This window comes from Podarcis liolepis (genome assembly GCF_965112155.1).
Source record: "Podarcis liolepis genome assembly, chromosome: 7".
NCBI lineage: Eukaryota > Metazoa > Chordata > Lepidosauria > Squamata > Lacertidae > Podarcis > Podarcis liolepis.
In genome coordinates, this window is record NC_139561.1 from 73,113,365 (window position 1) to 73,129,017 (window position 15,653).

At 46.6% G+C, this 15,653-nt stretch overlaps 1 protein-coding gene across 2 annotated transcripts; it reads right to left on the bottom strand.

Annotated features, from left to right (window-relative positions):
* Positions 1–678: 678 nt before the first annotated feature.
* Positions 679–14,625, bottom strand: FBL (fibrillarin). 2 transcript variants are annotated; one of them, XM_083512349.1, is made up of 9 exons: positions 14,482–14,625; positions 13,484–13,582; positions 11,377–11,556; positions 9,950–10,044; positions 9,612–9,782; positions 6,410–6,542; positions 4,463–4,575; positions 2,766–2,911; positions 679–906 (listed from the first exon to the last, which is right to left on the bottom strand). In XM_083512349.1, the coding sequence occupies exons 1-9, from the start codon at positions 14,489–14,491 to the stop codon at positions 882–884; spliced, it is 972 nt and encodes a 323-aa protein (XP_083368475.1). In that variant the 5' UTR covers positions 14,492–14,625; the 3' UTR covers positions 679–881. The 2 variants fall into 2 exon arrangements, with proteins under 2 accessions (XP_083368475.1, XP_083368476.1); XM_083512350.1 differs by having other exon boundaries at positions 13,484–13,564; positions 14,482–14,538.
* Positions 14,626–15,653: the final 1,028 nt, after the last annotated feature.

Consider the following 15,653-nt stretch of genomic DNA (forward strand, 5'->3'; position numbering starts at 1 on the left):
ACTGCTTCTCATAAGGCTTGGTTTCCAGGCCCTTGGATCATCTTGGTCACTCTCCTCTGCACACCTTCCAGCTTGTCAGTATCCTCCTTAAATTGTGGTGCCCAGAACTGGACACAGTACTCCAAACGTGGTGTGACCAAAGTAGAATAGAGCACTACTATGACTTCCCTTGATCTCAAAACTATACTTCTGTTGAGGGAGCATTAGCTATGTGCTGCTGCATCACACTGTTGACTTGTGTTAAGCCTGTGCTCTACTAAGACTCCTAGATCCTTTTCAAACGTACTACTGGCAAGTCAGATGTCCCCCATCTTATATTTGAGCAGCTGGTTCTTCCTGCCTAAGTGCAGAACCTTACATTTGTCCCTACTGAAATTCATTTTGTTAGTTTGGGCCCAGTTCTCCAATCTGTTAAGCTCATCTTGAATCCTGATCAGTCTTCAGTGGCACTGGCTGCCCCTCCCAGTTTAATGTCATCTGCAAATCTGATGAACACCCCCTCAATTCCTTCATCCAAGTCATTGAACAACAACGGGCCCGGGACACAACCCTGCGGCACCCCACTTGTTACAGTCCTGTACCAAATACATATTAAAAGGAGACTCTGGCAAGTTTTACAAGCTATTACACTAATTCTGATCCTTGTTGATTATATGCAAGTCCACAAGCAAAACCATATCTACATTACTTATTTTAATAAAAAATATACACATTTGATAACGCCACGGAACACCAACGCACAACAGCATCTCTGCGTAAGTGCTTGGCCTTAAGAAAGCTGGGGTCTAGTCAGTAGAAAGAGTCCTGTATCGTTGAAGCGGCAGAAAAAGCAACTCTGACCTAAAGCACTGTTGCAATGGTCACCTACTAGCTTCCACACTTTATTTCTTCTGTTTAGGAGGTGGTCTGTAAGGAAAAGGAGAGTGTTTGTTAACAGACTGTTGACCAAACATGACTGCTACCAATTGTGCTTTGACACTGTAAATGAAGAAGTTATTTTCTAAAATGTACCATTCAGTATCAACATCAGCTTCTCATACACAAAAGTTCATTTTGTGAGTATTCCGTGGTAATCCTGATAGCAAAGGCCGAGTGGGAGGCAACAAGGATATCGCTGATTGCAGGAGCCTAAACCAGGCATTAGCCATTTCATGGAAAGACTCTCAATCTTCCCAGGTATGTACGGTACACATACCAGGATACTGTTTCCTGCCAGCTACTTGCAGTAACGTGACAAGCAAGGGCAACACAACACAGAATGATTTCAATAACAGGGACTCAAACACTGTCATCATATCAGATGAACCAATTCCCGTAACACACAAATTGGAGCCTAGTGAATTAAGCAATGCTGATGAAGCCTCTGTTGAAATACAACTAGTCAAAAGCTGTTGCAAGGGAATGGCTGATGATTTAGCACCCCCAGCCTAAATTAGTGTGCATTTGAACAAACTTTTGAAGGTCACATTAAGAGTTCAGTAACATCTGGGGAGCCACAAGTTAGACACCCATGAGAGAGGGCTGTAGTGCCTGTCCTCCAGAGATCAATGAGCTTGAAGGCTATTTATGGATATCCTCAATTATACTGCATGAACTTTGACGTAGCTGTTTTTATTTTATTGCTGTAATTTTATCCCAAATTCTTTTTGAAGCACCTTTTGGTCTCCTATTTTTTGAGTCACTAAGCAAGTAGCAAACCTTCCAAATATTTGCATTTTCCTTTTAGACAATCTACAACTGCTTTCTGATTCCTTTAAAGATCTTACGTATTTTACATTCTGTAACTTTTTCTTTGTTCCAGTTCCTTGTGCGAACTGTAAATACATTATATTCCTGTTCATATTTTTATCCTGTTTTAGATAGGTAGCTCCTTACTTAAGATAGAGCTTTGCCTTCAAGTGCAGAGTTTAAGAAAAGAAGACATGTGACATATAAGGGAAAGGGGGGGGGGGAAGTAGAGAAGAGAGATCAATTGCAGAAAGACATTAATATATTTAATTGGGGCCAGGCGGGTAATCTCTTGCAATTGAACTAGCAACCCTTGTTCTGTTGGGACAGGTGTGGGGAACCTGTGCCTGCTCCCCACTCTGTTGCTGAACTGCAACCCCCATCACCGCTAGTCATTGGCTATGCTTCCCGAGGCTGATAGGAGTTGCAGTCATAGGACTTTTCCAAGGGATGGAAAAGACCTCAGCATAAGACCCCGGAGAGCCACTGCCAGCCACAGTGGACAGGGTTTAGTTAAGACCTTGGGCAAATGGTCTGAGAGATGAAGGGCAACTTCTCAGGTTCCTGTACAACAGGGAAACCCAGTTAGTGTGGAGACTGGCATACTTTACAGATTGCAATGATTTTAAGAGATAATGGGTGTGTGTCGGTAGAGGAGAGGGAAGGGAAGTCCCGTCGCACGAACGGAAGAAATGTGTTGGATACTGTCTGATCAAAGGAGTTTGATCAGAGTGGGGGAAAAACCATTATCATGTAAACCAGACACATATCTGGCCTGCTTTGCAACTTATTTAGATCGCTTGGCTGCTATTTATTGGACAGAATACACACAGAATACACAGTGTGCACACAAGTCCCATCAACACCCTGGTTCTTTTCCAACCCTGTAACAAGCCCAATCTTCCCTCTGCTCAAGTGTGGGGTGGGAAAAACAGTAGTTGCTCCTCATTATGTCCCAATGCTACCTGTTCCCCTTTTATGCCTCCAAGGAAATACCAAGCGCATCCAGAAATCAGCACCCCCAGACTTTACTGTACCTGTAAATGCCAACTACTACAGCATGGTCCCGCTCATAGGGCTCCAAAGTCAACTGCTCTTGGGGTTTCATGTTCTCCTGCTGCATTTTCTTCACCTCTGAAGCAAAGACGGCCTCGGGTGCTGCTGTTGAGTCAATGCAGTTGGCCTGGGAGGAGAGAATCAAGCAGGTCAGTCTAACAGCAAGCCTTCAAGTTTATCTAAGAGGATGGGTAGGCAGACTAAGGCCTGGAAGCCAGATCCAGCCCATCGCCTTCTATATCCGGCCCACGGATGGTCCGGGAATCAGCATGTTTTTACATGAGTAGAATGTGTCCTTTTATTTAAAATGCATCTCTGGGCTATTTGTGGGGCATAAGAATGCGTTCATTTCCCCCAAAAAAATATAGTCCGGCCCCCCACAAGGTCTGAGGGACAGTGGACCAGCCCCCTGCTGAAAAGGCTTGCTGACCCCTGGCTAAGAGGGACAACTCATCGCTCCCTTATGTTACAGGAGCATCCTAGTAGCCTGGTCGCACACCCGTCCAGAACAAGAACCCTGTCTAATTTTCAGAGCCAGGAAACGCCCACCCTCAAAGGCCTCTTCATTGGCAGGATTCAGTTTCAGCTTGTTGGCCTTTGTGCAGGTCACCCTTACCCAGGACCCAAGTTATGTATGACTATGCAGAAGTTACAAAGAAATGCATTTGGGCATTCTTTGCAAATCGCCAAACCTGCTAAAAAGCATACCTAACGGCTTTATTTCCCTTGGGGACACGATGGAATCCTGTGGCACCCCACAGTGTGACTGCAAGGAGGCAAAGATGCTACTTCCCCCCCAATTCTACTTTCTGGACCAAGACTGGAATGGGTCCAGATAACCAGTTTCTTCCCAAGATCACAGCCACCACCAGCTTGAGAACCTTCCTCCAAGAGGGTGATTGTGAGCTGGCAGTAGCTATCACACACTTCTAGATCCACAGAGGGCTTCTCAAGAAATGGGCACCTTTACCTCCCTCGTCTAAAGACCATGCTGTCAGCCCACCTGGTCACTCACTTCCAGATTGCTCAAATTACTGGACACCTTGAGGCAGCATTAGCATGAATGTTGCCTCCCCCCTCTAAGAAAACAGTCCTGGGGTTCTCCAACACAACTCCAGAGATTACCTCCAGCAGTCCAAATAGGCATAACACTTGTCAGTTGGGTGGAAGGCATATCAACCATATCTCTATACACTTAGGTGCGGCTTACGGCCACAAAGCTTTCATGGGAAATGGTCCCTGCCCATCATGATTTTGCCCTAAAATGGCAGCAGCCGACGAGCAGGAGAGAGACAAAGGAAAAATTGATTTGTCTGATCTCTCTTACTGATACATTCGCTCGCCCCACCACACTCTCCATGGTTTCTGCCTGAAAATAGCTGCCACTGACCAGCAAAGCACAAGAAAGGAAGCGGGCATGATCTAGGCTCTTTTGATATCTGAACCAGCGAGGTTTGGGCATAATTCTTTATGTTTGTATAAGTGCCATGACCAGAAGAAGGTGTAGACTTATGAATCCTGCCCCAGAATGGTTGGTCGTCTTGATGAGGGAGATGGAATTCCAATGGACTACCGGAAACCAGCTCTTAGCCCCCGCTGACTCTCCAGCCAAAGGCGAAGAAAACGACCCACTGAAGGTCATACAGTTAAAAAATTTAACAATCGCACTAAACATTACCTTGATGGAGATGACAAAATGGCCACCATTCTTCAAGAAATTGTGCGCGTTTAAAGCCACAATACGTGACTGGTCGGGCTGAGCCACATCTGCGAAGATCACATCTACCATGCCTGCAAAGCAAGGGGGCGTATTGAACAATGGGCCTGGAAGTTGCCCTGCAAATCCTATCGCTTTCCTCACTTGAAATAAGGTCATCAGGCAAAAGAAAAACAGTAGAGCCTAGAGCACTAACAGGGGACCCCTGGCTTAATTCAACACACCCACCTTTCCCAGGCCTGTCTGCTTTGGCCACAGCAAATTTCAAGCCATGGCTAAGAGGACAAAGAAGTAGGAGTACACACTTGATTCTTACTTTGCATCAGGAAGTCAGATCTTTTTATATTCGTGCCTCTTCCTGTCACCATACATGGCAACAGAAAAAGGTGCCACATGTAACGAGGGTGGACTTTTCAGTGCAAAATATCATTTTGCCTTTGCAGCTGTGGCTTAAACTCAAGCTGGGCTGCAAAGAAGGGCTGGGAGCACACTTAGGCTGTGCTTCCAATTATTTCCTTTGAAGCCAAGTTACCCTGATGTCATGATGGCACCAGGTGATTGACAGGTGGGTGGCTCCACCCACCCAGCAAAGTGGCCCCCTAACCCTGTTTCCCACTTCCAGTCTACAATGTCAAGATCTGCCCCTGCACTTTTGTGATTAAATCAACAGCAGTGAGGCAGCAGCAGTGTTCATTTCACCTACTTTACCCACATTTATTTAGGACAGTGGTTCCCAGTTAGCTAATTACTGAGGATCACTTATTTTTCAAAAGCCAAGCTACAGACCCCTTACTTTTGATAACTTTATGGTAGTTACCTCTGCAAAGCAATTTTCTGAACAAAATGTGGGGTAGCCCCTAATAAGCAAAGGATTTTAGCTATATTAAAAACAGACTAGGGCTGAGCGATATCTGGTTTTCCGCATCGTGATATATCAACAGCTAAACATCACAATATTCTGATATATCACAATGTCAGAAATGGGAGATCAGGCACAGAAATGAGGGAAGGAGCAGCTGCGGAGATCAGGCAGGTGGGGTTTGTGCAGATCAGGCGTGGGGATGATTTCAAAACTGATTTTGGCCAATATATTGATACTGGCACAGCAGACCATAAAATTTGTGATATTACCATGCAAAAATGACGAAAATTTAGTTTTTTGGGGGGAGAGGCAAGGGATGGGGCTGTGGACCTCTAATTGGGAACCACTGATTTAGGAGAACAGCTCAGACTTTTTTCTGAGATCAAACTAACAAAACTGTTAGGAACCTTCCCTGTCAATGGTTTAGAAGAACACCCAAGACACTTATTTTGTACAATCCCCAGCATCAGTTACTAGCAGCCAGCCAGTTCCTAATAAACAAAATAAACATAAATGGATGTTTCTCGGTGGTAGATCATATGCTAGGTATGGGGACCACCACCAGCCCCAGCAAACAAAATTTCCCCACACCTGGTACATGGCTTGCTTGCAGAAGTTCCCAGGCTCTGTCCCCAGCATCTAAGGCTGGGAAAGACCCTTGCCTGAATCCTTGGAGACTCACTGCTTGTCTGTAGACAACATAGAGACAGTTGGGCTTGGCATAATGCAAGTATTAATGTTACTAAGGTCTTCCAATCCATGGGCAGCTGCTTTCGCCCAGTGGGTGGGGGAAACAGAAGACAGAAGAGAAAGGGTCTCCTCTAAGAGATGTCCAGCTCAACCAACATACATGAAGCAGCCTTTCTCAACCTGTGGGTCCCCAGATGTTGTTCAACTACAACTCCCATCACCCCTAGCTAGCAAGGCCAGAGCTCAGGGATGATGGGAGTTGTAGTCCAACGATATCTGGGGACTCAAAGGTTGAGAACCGCTGCATGAAAGGAAGGCTTATTTGCTCAGGCGTTAAGGCTTCACGGGCATCTTACCAAGCAACATGCGGTATTTGTGTGGGTGCCGTGCATCCTCTATTACGGGGATAATGTTGGTCCGTTTCTTTGCCACGTTGATGAGGTCGCGACCCGAGCGATGGGAGAACTCCACAGCGTACACAAGGCCCTCCTGTTGGGTAAGAAGCAGGAAGCAAGGGAGTCAGTGCCTTGTCCACGGCCCAGAACAGGAAAAAGGGTTCATGAAGAACATCGCCCAGTGCCACTGCTGAAGCCCTGAGTGATCATCTTTGATAAAATAGCTAGAAATAGTCTAAAGAGCAGCACTCACCAGTTCCACTTATCACCTTCAGCAACAATCTACTACTCATTGGGCAAGGATGGCTAGAGGAGCCCCAGACATAAGGGCCATTTTGCTAATTAGATCAAAGGCCATCATTCTGTTCTTGCAGTGGCCAATCAGGTTTTTTAAAAAATAGCATTTAAATTAAAGGTGGAGTTACAGTACTTTTGATTGTGATTGTCTGATTGTGTGTGTGTGTGTGTGTAATTGTTTCATTGTTTTGCAGACTCATATTTGCTTTTATGCCAAACAGTTTTTAAGTACAGTGGTGCCTTGCAAGACGAAAATAATCCGTTCCGCGAGTGTCAGGGGTTCAGAGACAGAGGCACAGGTGAGGGAGGAGACGGAGAGCGACGAGGAAGAATCCCAGGACAGTGAGGAAGAGGATGACAATGACTTGAGATCTTCCATGAGTCTCTCAAGTGAATCGGAGGATTCTCAGGAGGGGGCGCCCCTAGTCAGGACAAGGGGGGTCACAGGGGGGACCTGCCAGGAGCAGGGAAGCAGCAGGGAAACCCCGAGCGGGAGTGGGAGATCGGGGCCGGCTTCCCAGCAGGAACGAAGGGAAGAGAGGGGGGTTCCCAGTGTGACACACGGAGCGGAGCAGGAAAGAGACAGGGGAAGGAGATCGGGGCAGGACGTCCTGCCGGAAGAGGCGGAGAGTAGTACAGGGAGTAGTGTAAGTGTCAAAAGGAAGGTCAGGGGTAGCGAGCGCGCGCCAAGTTCAAATGTGGAGGCGCGCGGAAATGGAGAGAGCCCGGAGGAGGAGCCTGGCCCCAAAGCACGAAGGAGGGGGGAACAGGCATCTGAGGAATCCGCTTCAGGAGAGAGCAGGAGGGCAGGAACCCAGGGGGGCAGAAAGACCCTGCGGAAAAGGAAAGACAGGAAGAGGTGGACCAGCACAAGCCTCTTAAGTTGGTGTAGAGGCGGGAGCCAGTCAGAGGGGACTTCAAATGTCTGACGTTAGAGACGCGGGGCTGCGCGCCTCGGTTGTGGAATCAATAATGAACTGCAATAAACATCCTTGTATATAAGAAGAGCTTGGCGTTGGTCTTTTGTGAGCTGAGACCTGAGGCAGCCTCTGACAGCGAGTCTCTTCGTCTAGCAGTTTTTTCGTCTTGCGAAGCAACCCTATTAGCGGCTATTAAAGGCTTAGCGGCTAAAAGGCTATTAGCGGCTTAGAAAAAAGGGGGGGAAGCGGAAAAAAAATCGGAACACTCGCAAGACGTTTTCGTCTTGCGAAGCAAGCCCATAGGGAAATTCATCTTGCAAAGCAGCTCAAAAACGGAAAACCCTTTCGTCTAGCGGGTTTTCCGTCTTGCGGGGCACCACTGTACATGGTACAGAAACCACTGAAGAAGACTAAGGTCAAGAAGTGTTTGGGTTCTTTGTTAATTTGTGAGTTATAGCTATGCACAATTTGAGTATTTCTTAAGATACACTGTGTTTGGATTCTTTTGCTCTGGATCAACACTGTTTTTCATTGTCATTCAATATCTGGATCAACACCGTTTTTCATTGTCATTCAACTGCTTAAAATTATTTCGTGTACAACTGTATTTGTTTGTTACAAAATAAGTTAGCTTTCTGATCCCAATTTTCCCCCATCACATTTTTCCAGCTATACAATATTTTCCACAGAGAACAGAAACGTACACAGTATTCCAAGTGCAGCTGCAACACAGATTCACATAACAATATTAAGATACTGGCAAATTTATTTTCACTCTTCTCTAATGTAATTTGCCTTTTTGCATAGCTGCCACACACCAGGTCAACACCTTCACTGACCTATTCACCACTACTTCAAGATGCCGTTCCTGGTCAGTCACTGGCAGTTTAGATACCTATTAGCATATATGTAAAATTAAGGTTATTCCACAATATGTATCACTTTACACCTGCTCACACTGAACCACATTTGCCAACCCATGCAATCATTTTTTTTATTTTATTTTTGCTTTTACCATCTGGAACAACACCTGGAAGCAGGAAGGGATAATCCCTGCAATTATGCTGTCTCCAGAAGTGCTGGCCAAGGGAAGATTCCTAACCTCAGGGCTGGTCACTTGACACTTACAGCATGGAAGCACTGGACAGCCTGCCCGCTAGGCACCAAAAGAAAGCTGCAGTCTTCTCTTTCAGCTCTGGAGAAAAGAGCTGAATGCTGGGTTGCCAAAGCACTCGAGTACCATGGGGAAAATGTGGGGGTGGAAGCCACAGCTTGGTGGCAGTGCATCTACAAGATCTCAGGTTCAACCCCCAGCATCTCAAAACGGGGTGTCCCTGGTTGGAAACCCTGGAGAGAAGTGTAGACAATGCTACTCTGAATGGACCAGTCGCCTGACTTAGTATTAAGACAACCTCCAGTGATGATTCCTGTCCCTACACTCCCCTCCTGTCCCAAGCTTGGAGCTGGGGATTAGGTCTCTTGATCTCATTCAGAGTCATAGCCCGAGGTCAAGGAAAGAGCATAGTACAGTGGTACCTCGGGTTAAGTACTTAATTCGTTCCAGAGGTCTATTCTTAACCTGAAACTGTTCTTAACCTGAAGCACCACTTTAGGTAATGCGGCCTCCTGCTGCCTCCGCGCCACCACCGCACGATTTCTGTTCTCATCCTGAAGCAAAGTTCTTAACCCGAGGTACTATTTCTTGGGTTAGCGGAGTCTGTAACCTGAAGCGTATGTAACCTGAAGCGTATGTAACCCGAGGTACCACTGTATTGATATTTGCAAGCTGTGGGAACTACTCAAGAAGATGTTTTCTGCAGCACCCCTGCTACTCCTGTTGCAACTCACTAGCTTAAGACTGTACAGCTTTATCTGTACAAACAGCAATACCTGGCAGCAGTTTAAGGTACACCCGCAGTCTCAGGTACCCCAAAGCGTCTCCTTACCGGTCCAACTATGTCAGAGACATGAGACACTGTTGTTCCTGACGCGGCTCCTAGGTACAGCACTTTGGCACCAGGCTTGATATGGATCTGGTCAATGCCTCCAAGGATGGCAGCAGCCAGTTTGGAGCGGAAGGGATTCCAGGCGCGGTACTCCACCTTCAGTTCACCGTCCTGAAGAGGGGAGGATACGGCATGCTGGATTGAGAGAGACTTTCCAACCAAGGCGTCTGCAGACCAAGAGGGGTCCCCATCCTTGGAACGTGCTCCCCCTTCCTGCATTTGCCAGCAATTCCCTCTCCCCACAACCATGCACCCATGGAGCGTCATCCATCACCCACCTCCACAGAAATCCTCTTCTCTCCATACACAGACTCGCCAGGCACCATGTTCCGTGTGACTAGCGCATCTTCCTTCCCCCGGCAGATGAAGACACCTGCGGAGGCAAGACAGACCGGAACTTAGATCTGTTCACATTGGAGACATGCTTCAGGCGAGCAAGATTTAAATATTGGGAGACTGGGGCAAGCTCAGGTGGGCAAGGATACAAATATTATTATTCAGCAAAAACTGTTTCCACTCTTGCCTTTCCCCCCATGAGCTCAATCTAGGCAGCTGCTAAGCCGTGGTGGCTGGTCCTTTACAGTGAATGGGACTCTGTCCCCATAACCTCATTTCACCCTCAGCTAGCCTTCTTACAAAAATCAAAAATGTTTAGTATGCCGTTAGGATATATGGACATGTATTACGTGCACAAACAGATCACATGGAGATGGGGAGCTGCCCGTACTTTTTCACACAGCACAGTTAAATTGTGGAACTGCTCCCCCAGGAGGCAGTAATGGCCACCAACCTAGATAGCTTTTAAAAAAAAGGATTAGACAAATTCATGGATGCCTCTGCTGTACCTCCACAGCTGGAGGAAGTAATGCTTCCAAATACCAGTTGCTGGAAATCACGGGAGGTGAGAATTCTTTCTTATGCTCATGTTCTGCTCTCCAGGTTTCCCACGGGCATCTGGTTGGCCATCCTGTGAGAATAGGATGCTAGACTACATGGGACCATTGGCCTGATGCAGCAGGCTCTTCTTACGTTTTCAGCTGGTGCAACTACCATTTCTGCTGCTTTTAGCTTTCCTCACTTTCCCTTAAAAAACAGCTTCAAAGTTAACAAGCATGCCTAGAGTATATATGATGTTTTGGGGCAGGAGCTATTGGAATGTTGGCATCTAACTCCAGTTTTCCCTTTGGTCAGGTAGCTCCCATCCACATGCAGCAGGACTTCAGGCTAATAAAGCAGTATGGGATGCCAGAAGTAGGACTGCATGTCAGAAGAGGAGTGTTTAAAAAAATATTTGTGCTCATACATGGAGGGTTGTAGGAAAGGAATGCAAACCGACTATAAATATTTGCTTTCTAGCATTAAACAGAGTCATGGATGTGTGTGTGTGTGTGTGTGTTTTCCAGGCAATCAATATTTTAGAAGTGAGTAGAAGCTCAACAACAATTATCAGAGAAGCCACAGGGGCTGTTCCCATGATAGCTTTTGGCTACAGTTAACAGGAAGGAATAGCTAGCCTTCTGAAGAGGCTTTTACCTTGCCCTATATCAAGAGTCTTTTACCTTGCCCTATATCAAACAAAGAAAGAATGCCTCTCCCACAATGCTCTGGGAGGCGGTTCCTCATTCACTGGGTCTACTGCAGTAAAAGTAATGTTCTTGCAAAAAGTTTAATTATCTTCTTATATGACAGGATGAACAAGTCTCACCTTCATGTCTGTGGGGCTCTACTGTAACCTTTTTCCCTCCTCTGAAGCCACCCCGTCCTCCTCGGCCACCTCCTCCTCGGCCGCCACGGAAACCACCACCTCGGCCGCCTCGGAAGCCACCGCCACCACGACCACCTCGGAAGCCTCCTTCACCACCACCAGGGGACTTAAACCCACCTCCTACAGGTGAAAAAAGAGAGAAAGAAGGAATGGGGTATGAGCAATTCAGAAGCAACAGTTACCACAACCCCAAAGCCTCAACATGTCTATATAATCCCACCCACTCCAGCTGCATCTATTATCCCAACTATATTTCCTTGACAGCACCATGATTTCCTTCTAATTATGCTCCAGTAAATGCACCGTTTCCAGCTAGGAGCCCCTGGGTTATCATCCAGCCCATTAGTTACAATGTAACTGAAAGTTGAAGTAAGCTTTATTTTCTCTCTCCCTACTTAAAAAAAGATTTGTTGAACAAGCAAAACAAATAAAAGAAGAAAAACAGCAATGAGTTAAGCTATAAATAAAACTAGTTAGCTCCTTCAACAAATACAACAAGAATGAGAGTTGTGACAGTTCAGTGTAAGTCCAATGTAATTTTAGTAAATCTCTAGTTTCCTTCACTTAAGTTTGCTTCTGTTTTTAACTGTTGCAACTCCTAAAGGGCATAATGGAAAGCAGAAATCTTTCTGCATCAAAGATTAAATACTGTGGTTTTATTTGTATGATTTTGATATCTTATCACCCTTCACCCATAAGGGCTCAGGGAGGGATACAGTAATATACCATTATAAAAGCAAACAAAAACCATTACAGGTATAGGACAAGTAAAACTATTCCAAATGAGACAGGACAGTATAAATTCAGAAAAAGAGGCAAGTGCCATGAAACAAAAACACCTTAACTGCCCAAGGCTGGGATTAAGAGATTAAGAGATGTGCCTTCAGTGTACAACAAAAGCTGTGCAATGAATATGCTACACATACCTCTGTGGCGAGTTGTTGTTGTTAAAATTTATATACCTCCTTTCATCCAAAGATCTTAGGTCAGGGGCTTGCAACCTATGGCCCTCCAGCTCCCATCACCCTGACTGACTGGGACTAATGGGAGTTGTAGTCCAGCAACACATGGAGCTCCACGTTTTTCAGAATGTCACAGAGAAAACCCTCTCCATGACTGCCTTTCTATACAATTCTGAGTGTTCCACCAAACTATCAAGGGAGATGCCTTTGCATATCTTTATGCCCAAGAAGACTGGCAGGGATGGAGATGGTCTTTCAAGTATTTGGCACCTAAGCTGTTTAAGGCTTTAATCAGGTCTTGGAAACAAATTGGCAACTAGTGCAGCTGTTTTAAAACAGAGCTACAGGAGTTCTACATTTTATCCTTTATTTTATTTTTTGATTTCTTAATAAATCTTCAGCATTAAAAATTGATGTCTGTCTTCTTTGTACTCAATCCAGTCCCTAACTTCTTGGTCTTTTACTACTAAGTTGGTGACTTCAGACTCAAGGAGTGCGGTGCCTTGTTTTTAGCTCTTGCTTCTCGAGAATCTTAGGGATATCTAATAAGGTCTCCTGACCCAGGCTGTTTGGACAGGAGGAGTGGGGGCAATGTACTTTGCAGAGTTGGTGTCAGACCTTGATTATTAGTCTCAGCTTAATTACCAAGGAATGGGTTTTGGGGACCAGTCCTTGATGCTAAAATGGGTTTGTCATAGCCCTTTAGCGGGCTCAGTCTTCCTCCCAACCCTGGAGCTCCACAGGAGACCAGGGATTGTCTTGGAAGCTGCCCTCTCTCCACCTGCAAGTTTGGAAGGAAGGCTTTTAGCTGCTTGGCTTTTATGTTTCTGATGTGCCCAGGCCCAAACTGGCTAGACCTCATTCCCACCCAGAAAGGGAAACACACATGGCTGCTACCTGGCCAAGGCACCTGGACCACCCTTTGACTAAACCACCAAGAGGAGAGACAAGCCACCACAACTGTGTGGTTAAGTACCTTGATTTCTCCCCAGCATGCCCCACTGCAGATCTGAGTGTCCTATCTGTAGGGTGGCAACAAACGCTTACAGCTAATGCACAAATGGGGGAAGAAAGAGATAACTCACCTCGCCCTCCTCGGAAGCCTCCGCGTCCCCCACGATCTCCAAACCCACCACGATCTCCAAACCCACCACGCCCCCCACGTCCTCCACGGGGGCTAAAACCTGCAGAGGAGTAGGGCACACAAGTCAGAGAAACGAGATGAAACCTTACTCTCCCCACCCCTTAACTGAGACCTAACGGCTGCCGTCCCATAAGGTCGCAGAGTGAAAATAAAAGTACAGTGGTACCTCTGGTTAAGTACTTAATTAGATCTGGAGGGCCGTTCTTAACCTGAAACTGTTCTTAACCTGAAGACCACTTTAGCTAATGGGGCCTCCTGCTGCCGCCGCGCCGCCAGAGCACAATTTCTGTTCTTATCCTGAGGCAAAGTTCTTAACCTGAAGCACTATTTCTGGGTTAGCGGAGTCTGTAACCGGATGTTACAGACTACAGTAACCTGAAGCATATGTAACCTGAGGTACCACTGTAGAGTATGCAAACAGTGCTAACTTTTGCCGAGAAATCAACTGCCTTTGGGAAACTCTCAACCGGTGACGGTTATTTCAACAGGTGACCCAGCTGGCCGTTGTAAGGCCTGGTTCAGGCATCTGCTAGGCCACTGTGGAAACAGGACCCTGGACCAGTCCTGGACTCCCGATCCAGAAGGCTCTCCTTATGCTCTTTAATTTTTAAGAATCTGTGCCCTGAGCTTGCTCCTCGCGTCCTCCTTTTCAGATCGTAAGCCTAAAAGTAGGAACCACCGATCTCTATAGTAAACCGCTCGAAGAGACTTTGTCAGCTAAGGAGCAGGGCAAACAGCAGCAGCAGCAACAGCCGCATAATGACTTTAAATAACAAACAGAAGAACAAATCAACCACCAGACGATCCGAGCAGCCACGTGTCTGCCCGCGGGCTCCTTTTCCCCTTCCTTCCACCCCTCCCCCGCCAAGCTCGCATCGGCTTCGTGCACCCCCCGAAGCAGCAGCACCCTCCTCACAACTCTTCCCTCCCGTCCCTTACCGGGCCGCATGGCTGGAACCGACAAGAGGCAAACTTCGCCACACACGCGCTTCAAATTCTCGGGCCGGAAGCACTAACCGCGCAGCGCTCGAACGCACGCGCGGGGACAACGCGGTCGCACCGGAAGTGTGAAACAGGGGAAAGAGGCGGGGCAAGGGCGGGAGTGCCGCAGAGGTTCCTGGGGAATGGAGTCCGCCGCTGGGGAACGCATGCGCAGAGCTATTGGGCGGGGCTGCGCTGCTTGATCTTCCCATTTTGCGTAGAGCTCTCTCTTTCTGCTGGGTGCTGAGAAGGGAGACTCGTAGCTGGTTTTTCTTTATTCTTTTCACCCGGGGGTTAAGGTTGAGCTGGAAGGGGGCACAGTTACGGGACACACACACACACAGTGCAAAAGGCTTGTCCTGGGAAAGCCTGGAATTTGATTTTTATTATATTACTATAATTTTATTATATTATTATAATATATCAGTGAGCGCAAGGAGGCATACATGGATAATAAAACGAGTTAATGCACATAGTAATGAGTCGTTTAGTTATAGCCGCTGAACATTAATTAGGGTTTTTAATTGATCCAGAGTGAGAGATTCAGTGATTTATTCCTGCTCTCCTGAGCAAACGAGCAGAAGTGTGAGCTCCCCTTTTTCTTCGCCATTTTAACAATGGATGGCAGATCCTCCCAAGTGTCCCTATTTTCCAGGGACACTCCTGGATTTACAGAAGTCGTCCGAGTTTCTGATTTGATCCTGGAATGTCCCACTTTCCCTTTGTTGTTGTTTAGTCGTCTTCGACACTCCGTGACCCCATGAACTAGAGCATGCCTTGGAAACACTGTCTTCTCAAAGCTGCTCCTTTTTTATGTCCATGGTGTTTTCTTGGCAGAATACTGGAGTGGATTGCCAGTTCCTTCTCCAGGTGGATCACATTTAATCTAAACTCTCGGCTATGACCTGTCCGTCTTGGGTGGCCCTGCATGGCATAGCTCATAGCTTCTCTGAGTTATTCAAGCCCCTTCGCCACGATGTTGCTGTTTTCATCAGATAAATATTGGAAGGTATGGAGTTATCCAATGCCTGAGATATCTGAAGGCAGCTCTGTACAGTGGTACCTCGGGTTAAGTACTTAATTCGTTCTGGAGGTCTGTTCTTAACCTGAAACTGTTCTTAACCTGAAGC